General features: G+C 37.5%; 1 protein-coding gene across 1 annotated transcript; it reads right to left on the reverse strand.

Annotated features, from left to right (window-relative positions):
• Positions 1-618: 618 nt before the first annotated feature.
• Positions 619-11597, reverse strand: LOC127839200 (zinc finger protein squeeze-like). Its single transcript, XM_052367474.1, has 6 exons — positions 11503-11597; positions 8158-8429; positions 7820-7967; positions 6956-7210; positions 1794-2642; positions 619-1335 (listed from the first exon to the last, which is right to left on the reverse strand). The coding sequence occupies exons 2-5, from the start codon at positions 8418-8420 to the stop codon at positions 1797-1799; spliced, it is 1512 nt and encodes a 503-aa protein (XP_052223434.1). The 5' UTR covers positions 8421-8429; positions 11503-11597; the 3' UTR covers positions 619-1335; positions 1794-1796.
• Positions 11598-12421: the final 824 nt, after the last annotated feature.

Consider the following 12421-nt stretch of genomic DNA (forward strand, 5'->3'; position numbering starts at 1 on the left):
AATTGATACTGAACTTTTGTTATGACATTAGGGTCAATCTCAACTATGCATGGCCCCAATCCCAACCCTGGGGCGCCCGCCCACATAGGCCACACCCACCAAAAAAATCCATTTACTATAAAAAAAATTTAGGTTATTTTACATTAACTTCTTCATTTCTACACTGATTCACTTCAAATTGATACTGAACCTCTCTTATGACAAAACGGTCAAACTCAACTATGCATGGCCCCGTTGCCAACCCTGGGGCGCCACGCCCACATAGACCACACCCGCCCAAAATTGCCTTTTACTATAATTTCTTCATTAATACACTGATTCACTTCAAATTGATACTGAACCTCTCTTATGACAATACGGTCAATCTCAACTATGCATGGCCCCATTACCAACCCTGGGGCACCCCGCCCACATAGGCCACACTCTCCCAAAATTGCCTTTTACTATAACTTCTTTATTTTTACACCCATTCACTTCTAATTGATACTGAACTTCTCTTATGACAATACAGTCAATCTCAACTATGCATGGCCCCATGATCAACCCTGGGGCGCCCTTGGGTCAAACATGCGGCGTGGGGATACGCGTCGGCCTCTGCCGCGCCATTTCTAGTTATCTGTTGTGCTTGTTTCAGCTCTGGAGAAATGTAGAAATTTAATTTTAGGACGCATCTTATAAATGAAACAAATCAATCTTATTGCCAACTGTGGATCTATGCTCCTGTACCGTATCAAGATCCTGGGAAAAGGCCTATACAATCTACTTAGTTTTATTACGTTGTTTACTTGTTTATATTACAAAATATGACTTCAAGTTAACTTTTTTCTGTATCAATAAAATGTCAATAAAATCATTTCCATTTATCAAAATGAAAAATATGACAAGGAAAAGGTAACAAAAGCTAAATACACGAATACATACAATTTAACATGAAACAGTGTAATATATTTTGATTTAACGCAATAATAAAACACACATGTATCTTCTTACTCTATTTACAGTACATAATAATAACATAGTAAGTAAACAATCGCTAACAAAAAGACATAATAAAACATAACTAATAATGGTCTAAACAACTACGCTATCTAACTGACAAGTGTCAACCAAAATGCTTTGATATACATAACCTGGGATATCACGTAGATCATTCATGAGGTAAAATGGTCGAGGTATACTTCTGAGGTACTCTACAGGTCAAAGTTTGCGACGACCGTCCCCGTCACAAACTCTCTTGAAATGCTGGTATTGGCACGGCCCCCTCTCTCCACAAGCAATTCCTTTGCTATCGCAAGTTACGCAACTCTATTGCACTCAGGAAAACTGTTCTGGTTTCTGTTAAAAATAGGAATATAATTTATTTTCTGCATTTTCTTACTGACAAATATATCTTTTTATTATTAAAAAAATGCTGTTTATTTGGGATGCACAAGTTCCGATGAGCAGAAACAAACTCCATATAAAACATTTTTGTCATTGAAGATCAATTACTTTTAAGCTATCTGAATATTAATTATGGAAAATATAGAAATCAAATATATCCAATTCAGGCTAAGGTAATAAAGCTCAATTTCATCATAGATTGACGCTAAATACAATTAATGTTGTCTTCTATTTAATTGTGACAATTTTGTAAAAATATACCTTGAGTTGTGTCATGACAAGACAAGGCTGCACAACACTCTGAGACAGGGCTACATAACACTATAATAAAAAAAACAAGGTTACGTACCACTCTATTTAAAGGAGATAAGGCTACATACCCCTGTATGAAACAAGACAAGGTTACATACCCTCTATTCGCCATCTTCAGTGATCTCGTCCGGCTCAGGCATCATGAGGTAGCTCTCCTTGAACGACTGATACCTGGGTATGGTGTGTGGGTACTTGACGTGCCAGACGATGTGGAACATGAACTCGATGCGGTCCTGGCAGTGCTTCATGCACGACGGACACATGAAAGGGTCGTCCTCCATGGGCGAGTGCAGGCTCTGATGCAGGTTGTACATGGTGAAATCGTGGAACACGATGTTGCAGTGTGTGCAATGGTGAATCCCTGATTCGACGGTGGGTGTTAGCGACGTGGTCGTGACGTCGCGTTTGGAGTCCGAATCCGACCCCGAGGCAGGTGACTTCAACGAAGTATTCTGATGTTTCCAGTCGAGTTCACCATCTTCCGACTCCACGCTTGAGTTTGATTTGTTTATACGCAGATCCATTATTCCGCTGTCCCCGAGATCGCGATTACTACCCGTACTAGAGAAAGCTGAGTTGTAGCTCCGAGCAAAAGCATTCTGCTCCGTCGGATAGCGAAAATACTTCTGATACTCCATAGCCGCATGAGACTCGCAATGAGAGAATGGTAGCTCTCTCTTTGCCTCTGGAGATCCGAGATGGGCCGCGTGATTGCTGTGGCTACTACGAGAACCGTTGGGCAGGAGACTGAGCCCGTAGGCCGAGGTGGAATGGGCAGGGGGAGAGTGTGCCTTGTTGGAGGAGGGAGAGTATCTGGCCTTATTGGAGGTAGGAGAGTATCTAGACTTATTGGAGGTAGGAGAGTATCCTGACTGGCCGGGACTCTGGTGCTCATCTGCACTATTTTCGCCGCGCGAGAAGTGATCATCCGCAGGGGGTGGAGTTACCTGGGGAAAAAATTAGCATTTTATTGTGAGGTTTTTGTGGGGATAACCAGTGGGTTTTTTTTTCGTTCAAATATTTGGGTTCGGTATGGGGACCCATTCCCATTGGAAAATAGTATATATTTGGCCCAAATGGGACCTACAAATTCCCAATTGAAGGTTTCCGAAAAAATACTTTTTTTACTAAGTCTAAACATGTCAATCATCTCCAAATCCAGCTCTATAAGTCAAACCTTAGATTATATAATATTGAAATCACTTTTATTATCAATTTTTAAGTATTTGTAAGCATAAAATCATTAATATTAATTTCCCAATTATAGGCAAAAGTACACGAAATTTCCCAATCCAAAGGGACCCGGTCTCATTCCCATATGAAAAACAAGAGGGCCATGATGGCCATGTATCTCTCCACTGTTTTTTATGCGAAATGAGCGTGCAATGCGCATGGGTTGAAATGTACTCAAGCACGTGACTTTCTCTTTCTATCCCTCGTCCTACTGGGTGCTTTAAGTTGGAAGGGTGAGCAATTTTATATATAAATTTGGCCCCAGGGGCATAATTTGAACAAAGTTGGTAGAGAACTATAAGATGTCACTACATACCAAATTTGGTAGCCCTAGGCACTATGGTTATGGACAGGAAGATTTTTAAAATTTGCATAAAAGAGGCTTTAAATAAGCATATGTTCAGTTTTGTGACCCCTGGGGCGGGGTCAAATTTGAGCCAAGGGCAATAATTTGAACAAATTTGGTAGAGGACTATAAGATGTCACTACATACCAAATTTAGTAGCCCTGGGCTCTATAATTATGAACAAGATTTTTTAAGTTTGCACAAAATAGTCCTTATTTAAGAATAAAAATTATGTTCATTTTTGTGACCCCGGGACAGGTTCAAATTTGACCCCAGGGGCATAATTTGTACAAACTTGATAGAAAACTTTTAAATTTTAATACATACCAAATTTGGTAGAAATAGGCCCAATGGTTATGGACAAAAAGAATTTTCAAGTTTGCACAAAATAGGCCCAATCTAAGCATAGGTTCATTTTTGTGACCCCTGGGGAACGGTCAAATTTGATCCCAGTGGCTTAATTTGAACAAACTTGGTAGAGGACTATTAGATGTCACTACATTCCAAATTTGGTAGCCCAATGCCATACGGTTATGGACAAGTAGATTTTTTAAGTTTGCACAAAATAGGCCTTATTTAAGCGCATGTTCGTTTTTGTGACCACCGGGGCAGGGTCAAATTTGACCCCAGGGGCATAATTTGAACAATCTAAGTAGAAAACTATTAGATGTCACTACAAACCGAATTTGGTAGCCCTAGGCCCTACAGTTATGGACAAGAAGATTTTTAAAGTTTGCAAAAAATAGGCTTTATATAAGCATATGTTCATTTTTGTGACCCCTGGGGCAGGGTAAAATTTGACCCCAGGGGCATAATTTGAACAAATTTGTTACAGGACTATTAGATGTCACTACATACGAAATTTGGTAGCCCTATGCTATACAGTTATGGACAAGTAGATTTTTAAAGTTTGCACAAAAAAGGCCTTATTTAAGCGTATGTTCATTTTTGTGACCCCTGGGGCAGGGTCAAATTTGACCCCAGGGGCATCATTTGAACAAACTCAGTAGAGAACGATTAGAAGTCACTACATACCAAGTTTGGTAGCCCTAGGCCCTACGTTTATGGACAAGTAGATTTTCAAAGTTTGCACAAAATAGGCTTTATAAAATAATATGTTCATTTTTGTGATCCCCGGGGCAGGGTCAAATTTGACCCCAGGGGCATAATTTGAACAAATTTGGTAGAGGACTATTAGATGTCACTACATACCAAATTTGGTAGCCCTATGCCATACGGTTATGGACAAGAAGATTTTTAAAGTTTGCACAAAATAGGCCTTATATAAGCAAATTTTTTATTTTGTGACCCCGGGGCATGGTAAAGTTTGACCACAGGGGCATAATTTGAACAAATTTGAAAGAGGTTCACCCCAGGAACATTTGTGAGAAGTTTTAGCAGTATTTGACTTGTAGTCTAGGAGAAGAAGATGTTTAAAGAAAAAGTTAACGCACGGACGCACGCACGCAAGACGGACACAGGACCATGACATTAGCCCCGCTGGCCTCAGGCCAGTGGAGCTAAAAGCACTGATAACAGTCATGCCTTTTTCTGCCTATCTCACGTAGAAAGAAGTGTCTTATGACTTATGATTAATAGACTCTAGATATCTCAATTATATTTTGTAAACAACCTCAAAAATATATAATCATAATTTAAATGAATTTTATCCAAAATGACTGGAAAACTCCCTGCCCAAATAATGCTTTTGTCTATGAAAATTATTCCCAATTTGGAAGATTTCACGAATCGAAAACTCCCAATTTTGCTAGGTACTTTTTCCCAAAATAGACAGAAAAAGGCCTGACAGTTTTTGCTGATAACCTGGTTCTACACATGACCATCAATGAAATAAGTTTAGCTTTATTTTAAATAATAAACTTGTATAAGTTCTGGTCATGACCATGAATGGATTAACAGGAAATAATTGGTACACACTAATACAAAGTTTTGTTATATACATGTATGTGTAAGTTTTATTATTCACTATTAACATAAGACATCAGTTAATGCGTGTATAACAAAAGATTGTACAACATGTCAACTTAATGTCAATTTTGCTATTAAAATATTAGTAATAAACCTCTTTATAAAACAACATTAATAATATACTACTAAGGTTTGTTTAGAATTTTACAGAATAAAAATGTAAACATACAATGTAACATAGGAAATTTGACCAAGTATTCACTTATTTTTAAGTAAACCAGATTCATGCACACACACAAAACTTATATCACATTTGCTTTTTTGAAATCATAATTATATTAAAGCAATAAAAAAGCTTTTAAGGTCATTGCTACACTGATTGTTGGACTGAAACTTAGGGCATATTTATCTTGTTGTAACATCATTCAGTCTGTATTAGGGTGAGGTACAGAATCAAACCAATACACTAGACTACATATCAAACTGGTTAACTGCTCATTTAACACTAAGGGTCATCGTCCTATAAATGTTAGGCTAAATTAGCCTGTTCAACATATTACTGGCTGACCTAAAAAATCATTCATGTTGTAAGTAGACACAAGCTAGTTGCTTGAGAGTGATTTCCCTTCAAAAAGGCATGTTTTATTCATGCCAGGTGAATGAACTCTCTTTTGTATACATGTATAAATTGCAATACATAGATCAGTTTCCCAGTAAAAAGAGAAGTTAACAATAAATATGATCATGAACAAAATAATGGATGTGGATTATGTTTATTTATATTAATGTGACCCGTCCTCAAGTTGAATTATAGTATCACGCAGTGCACTAAGATCAACTAGTATTATACTTTATTGTTTTGTTCATAGTTTCAGGACTATAAAATCTTGTTTTTACTGAAATGTTGAGTAATGACATAGAATATTTCAAATAATAGAAGACCAGGTATTCACATGGTTGACCACAAACCGATCTTATGAAATTAATCCATTAATAATTAGGAAATTATAATGAGCAGATGTGTCAATTGTCACAAATTCAAATCTGGAAAATAAGCCGGGGGTCTAGGGACGCTGGTCCCCAACAGAGATAAAGGGCAGTGCCCCCCCCCACTCGTGGTATAATTGTACTATTCTATTGTCTTTCTAGTTGCAATTTCTAGTGAATACTATGCATAATATTATAAACAAGACCGCCTGTATGTGTATTCTTCATCGTATGTTTACTTATTATGCAATTAGACAATGTTATCTATTTGTTTGTACAGTAAAAAGAGATGAAGCTCTTATAAATAAATTTGTAAATATTGCAGGAACCAATTGACTAGTCATGTTTTATGCTGCTTGTTGCTCATCAGTTGCTTAGGGGATGGAAATGAAGTCTTAAAAACTTGAATCTATTAACCCTTTGAGTGCTGGAACCGGATTTTGAAGGCCTTTGCAAACAGTTTGGATCCAGATGAGACGCCACAGAACGTGGCGTCTCATCAGGATCCAAACTGTTTGCTATTCTGATAGTATTCTTTGAAAAAAATCGTAGAAAATGCTAATTTTAGAAATTCAGCAGATGACATTTTAGCAGAAGACAAATTACCCAGCATGCAAAGGGTTAAGGGAAGTCTTCAGTGTTTATATAATTGGATATTCTTAGGGACTAAAAATGTGTCAAAATGCATATCTGAGAGGTAAAGGGTTAAAGAACTTGTCTTAGTGGATGAGGCTTACAGAAAGCATGGAATATAAAACCCTGTACCTGCTCAAGCTTCAGGGAGCGATCAGACAAATCTTGAGGTAGATCCTGATCCCGTGGATCCCTTAGCACACTGCTGCCGCGAGGTTTGATAACTGAGGTAGACACGTTCACGTCTCCCATGGGCGCCAGGCTTGCGAGGGACCTCCCCCCACCAGACTGGAGGTAGTGCGCAGTTGTCAGGGAGACAGAGCTCTGCATGAGGCTCTCGTAGGTCAGGGCGTGCTGCAGGATGGCACGCTGCTGAAGGGCAAATGCCTGGAAATACAGAAAGCAGTGGGTTTTATAACCATTTTGGAAACGGGGCTCGGGGCCCTCAATCTATTAAATCCCCCACCTGAAATGTTTACTTTTTTCCCCTTTTGGGTGGAAAAATTCCCCCTAAAAAAAAATTTTGTTTTTTGTTTTTTTTAATAGAAAGATGTGTCTCATGATTATTATATCTCAATTCTATTTCAATTTAATCTTTGCAAACATACTAAATTATGAAAAATGCAATGAATATAGTGCACACATGTACAAATGTAATAATGAGTAAGTAAAAAAATCCCCCAAAAAGGGAAATGCCGCAAAAATTTCCCCTCCTAAGGGCTGCAGACCCCTTTCCCCAAAGTAGCGTGATGGCGCTGCCCTGGCTTGGTCATCTGGACTTAAATTTGGAAATAAGTGCAGTTGTTTTTTGCTTACAAATTCAACAAGTCACTTTCTGCCTAAACTGGATTTTGTTGAAAAGAGACTTCTTTAAAAAGAAAAAGTCCTGAAAAGCGGAAAATGTTGTCCTTGATCAGCCTGTGCAGACTTAAGTTACATACATGCATAAAACCTATATTTTCGCGAACATGGCTCTAATGGGCCTGTTGAACCTACCTGATATGCCGCAAGATTCATCTGTGCAGGGTTGGTAGCCGCAGGCTGGATAGCTCGGCCCGCTGGTGGACTCTTGTAGCTGTAAAGCTTGCCCCTCATGTGCACATTCCTCTCGTGCCGACGCAGGTCATTTGACTGGGTGAAACATCTGGCAACAGAAATGAAGGCATATTAACCCTTCACCACTTAGATACATATTTTTATGCATTTGTAATTTTTTTCAAAAAAGTTAAATTTAATAAAGACCTTCCTACTAGATTCAAGTTTTAAAGACTTCATTTCCAACCCTTAGATACATGTTCAAACTAAACTACAACATATTTAGAGCTCTAACATACCTGTGACATATCTTGCACTTGTAAGGTCTCTCTCCAGTATGCACACGTTCATGGACTTTCAAGTTGGACGACCAGAGGAACGATTTCCCACAAGTCTGGCACACATACGGACGATCAGCCCTGTGTAGCTGCTCGTGTTTTCTCAAGGTCGCAACCTCCCGGAACGACCTCTGACATATCTCACATCTGTACGGCCGTGGTCCATTTGAAGCGGGAAGCGGGATAGAAACATTCTTCTCCCTTGGGGATGCTTCTGCACTCATCAGAGAGATCTGAAATCAAGAAACAATACACATGTACTTCAAAATAAGTAAAAATACTTTAAATTAAGTTTTACATTGTAGCAAACACACCCAGTACTATAAATTAAGTTAAAATACTTGAAATTCAGTAAAAGACTTGAAATTCAGTTTAGATGATCTGGCATTAAGTAAAGAAAGAAAAGAAGATCTGAAATCATGTTAACTAGATATCAAATGCAGTAGAGTCAATAGATCTGAAATAATAAGAAGTACTTTCAAATGAAACTTTATTATTTTTTGCAGGACTCATTTTTTCAGATAGTTACCAAATGGCCTACGACAACTCAACAACCCAACCACTGGTTCGACCTTTTTTTCAATCTGTGCATACTTCCCAAACAAAATTTGAAATCTCTAATTTTAGCCTATACAAATGCTTCGATACAGTACAGATATGTAAGACTGTATAACATTTAGTTATAAGCCTGCCATGAATACCATAGTACAAGAGTAATAGATGCTTACTGATAACATTACAAACTGGAGCACAGGTGTGGTTATAACAGAACAGTAAAGTACAACCACATGCTAGCTCACAATAACATCTGCTTTCAGTAAACATCACTAATTAGATGTGAAGTTCTTTAACATTAATTTATTAAATTCATGTGTTGTCACTGACTGCATGTGTGAGTTTGACAGAGTAATTGACTGAATGAAATTGTAAGTAACTGACTATGCCAATGAGTAATTTACTGACAAAGTGAATAAATTACCAACTCAAATGTGTGATCACTAATAAATTCATAAAGTGACTGAGATCTTAACTCTGCAGTGAATTTACAAGCTTACTAAGACATGCAAGATTGACTTAGAAATTGAATGTGCGACTGTAGTATTGATTGACTGAGTGACTCGTTACTAAATGATTGACTGAGTTTACCTTAAGTTTTGACTAAGTGAATTAATGGACTGAGTTACTAGGAAATCGACTGACTGTGTAGTGTATAACTTGACTGACTGAGTGACAAAGACAGTATGTGTATCTGACACAGTCATTGAGTATCTGAGTGATTGAGTGGCTGAGTGACTTTGTTGTACTTCACAGAGTTAATAAATGATTGGCGGTTTCTGGAACTGATTATTTTACTGACTAAGCAGGGCCCTCTCTTGCCGCCAGGGGAAGCCACCCACATTCCTCATAAGAGGGAATTTCGCGTCGTTTTGGGCAAAAAGAGGAATTTTAGAAGATCTTTTCACCAACCATTCAACACCTAAAATTGCTATATTTTAATGTGATTTACATAAATATACATTTAATCAAAGGTTAGTAGCACGATACCAGCTGGCAACATAGGTATAAATGTTAAAAAAAAATATTTTTGGGGGGGGGGGGGGACTTTTTAGCTGAAAAAGGGGGAAAAAGTATACTTTTTTCATGGGGGAAGCCGCCAATATTCGGCGGTAAAAAGTGCAAAACAAGGGCCCTGCTAAGTAAATGCATAATTGACCGAGCAAGTGGCAATGTCACTTACTGAGTATCAGACTAATCAACTTATTGACTACCAGAATGACAAGTTGCGATAATCCAACTCTCAGCTATTGACCCTCCAGGTCCCTGGGTTTATGCTGAACATATGTACCGGTACTCATTAAAGCTCAAACATTCAAGAAGAACTATGAAAATTACCAGCTAGGTGATGAAGTAAATGGTTCACAGTCTGTGACACTGTCCATGTGAGTGATTCAATAGTTAACCTATTTATGCCTAGCGTCTTATTCTAGAAAAAAGGCCTTGGCAAACAGCTTAGACCCAGATGAGACGCCACATGATGCGGCATCTCATGAGGGTCTGCGTTGTTTGCTTGACGGAATTTCTGTAAGAAACATTCTAAATATAGAAATAAATATACTAGACAGCCCTAATTTTGGAAAGAAATTGATCCAATTTAGAAGGATGGGAGAGTCCACTGGGCATAAATGGGCTAACTAACTGTGTGACAGTGTACATGTAATTAAATGACTGCTTCAGCACAACTGAGTTATTTTCTATTTGGTGTCAGAGCAATATACTGATTGCGTGACAGAAACACTGACTGCGTGACAAAGAATTTGTAACTAGATTTAACTTACAGGTGTGTGTCAACACATCTCAAAATTATAAACCATCTTACATTTCCCTGGTGAATATATATATATATATATATATATATATATATATATATATATATATATATATATATATTTCAAAACAAATATTAGATAATAGCATAAGGTACATGCATTTTGACTAAAGAACATATTTTCAACATAATTATTATTCTGCAATTAAGTAACGAGAAACATACAACTTAAACAAGTATAATCATCACATCTACATCTACGGTATACTCCCGAACAATCAATCATGATTATAATTGGGAGGCGTACATTACATACCCTAGATTTAATCTTCGCTAATATACCCATATAAAATGCCGAACACAAGTAATTCCTTCGTGACGATCAACACTACTAAATATCAAACAAAGTAAAACGCAATGTTTACGCTTGCTACACCAGTGACTTCTTTCAACGAATGAAAAAATATAGCTCGTCACCATGTCTCTATTTTATGTATTTATACACGCAACATGCTTCCATGCTTTCAAAGGTTCAATGACCTATTGTAACGAGCCTGCGGTCATTCTTCCCACTGCCAATATCAGCGGGGTGAACGCTCGCTCCACTATAACCATGTCAATATAACACTCGGTTGCATATAAGTGTTATGTATACACGACCATCAATTAATCTCGAAATATTTTTAAACGCTTTGAAATAAACCGAAAGACAATCTAATGGATCAAAAGAAAAATGATTACGGTAAGCTATAGCATTCATTAATAAAGTCTATATTTTATACTGACATGTAGAAATAAACTTGTTTTCGCGTAACAATTACCCAACCACCTGCGCGAATTCGCTTTGATCTTGACTTCACACACATAAATGGTGTGGTTACACACAAACTGCGTGGGTTAACGCGAGCTGCGTTGTTACACCATTCTGACAAAAATAGGTTTTAACACAATCATATAGACAAAAATACGCAATTACTTACCTTTCAAACGAAAATATATCCAACCATTTTCGAAAATTGAAAAAGTGTAAACAAATGGCCGAAGCGCGCAGTCTTTTGTTAAGTGTTACACTGACCTACATAACTTAAACACGTGACATATATTGCTGTCCAATGAGAACCGTTTCGCAATATTACATAATGAATACATTAGAGCGCGGCGTTCTTCAGTCATCCGCTTTATCGAACTAGCGCCTGCTTTAAAGGGGCCTTTTCACAGATTTTGGCATTTTTTAACTTATTCATTAAATGCTTTATATCGATAAATGTAAACATTGGATCGTAAAAGCTCCAGTAAAAAATCAAGAATAAAATTAAAAAAAGGAAAAGAACATTGCCCGGACCAGGTTTCGAACCAGTGACCCCTGGAGTCCTGCCAGAGTCCTGAAGTAAAAACGCTTTAGCCTACTGAGCTATTCCGCCGAGTATGTATACTTAAGGTATTTTATACCTTATAAAAGCAATCTTCGTAGTTTCACAAAATTTAACGACAAAAACAGAACTCTCCAAATTATTCAATCGTTTCGCGTTGCAACGCTTTATAATTTTTAGGTTTTAAAATCGTCAAAAGATGCATATAATGGCTATATTAGACCATGGTAAATGTTCAGTATTACTGTTTCCTCACAAATATCATAACTAAAACGAAAATTTGCGAATCTGAAACAACTTTTTTCAATTTTGTCAATTTACCAAAGCGTGAAAAGATCCCTTTAAAACCTGTATACAGGTAAATAAATTATGCACGGTGCAGCGTGAGATGCCAGAGATTTTGGTTTGCTGAAATAAAACCCTGTATTTTGTTCTGAAGGTCTAACGATTTAATTGGAAAAAGCGATGTTGTAGTAGGCGTTTTGTTTGGGTATTAGGCCTATGTAATTGAGTCATTTTTAATACTTAT

Source organism: Dreissena polymorpha, chromosome 7 (assembly GCF_020536995.1).
Source record: "Dreissena polymorpha isolate Duluth1 chromosome 7, UMN_Dpol_1.0, whole genome shotgun sequence".
Lineage (NCBI taxonomy): Eukaryota > Metazoa > Mollusca > Bivalvia > Myida > Dreissenidae > Dreissena > Dreissena polymorpha.

Bases quoted from the DNA above. Each gene is read 5' to 3' on its own strand.
- LOC127839200 (XM_052367474.1), bottom strand. From the start codon at position 8,420: ATGAGTGCAGAAGCATCCCCAAGGGAGAAGAATGTTTCTATCCCGCTT. The intron at 7,968-8,157 runs GTATGTTAGAGC...TTCTGTTGCCAG, and splicing joins AAGTGCAAGATATGTCACAG to ATGTTTCACCCAGTCAAATG. The intron at 2,643-6,955 runs GTACAGGGTTTT...TTTTTTCCCCAG, and splicing joins GCTCCCTGAAGCTTGAGCAG to GTAACTCCACCCCCTGCGGA.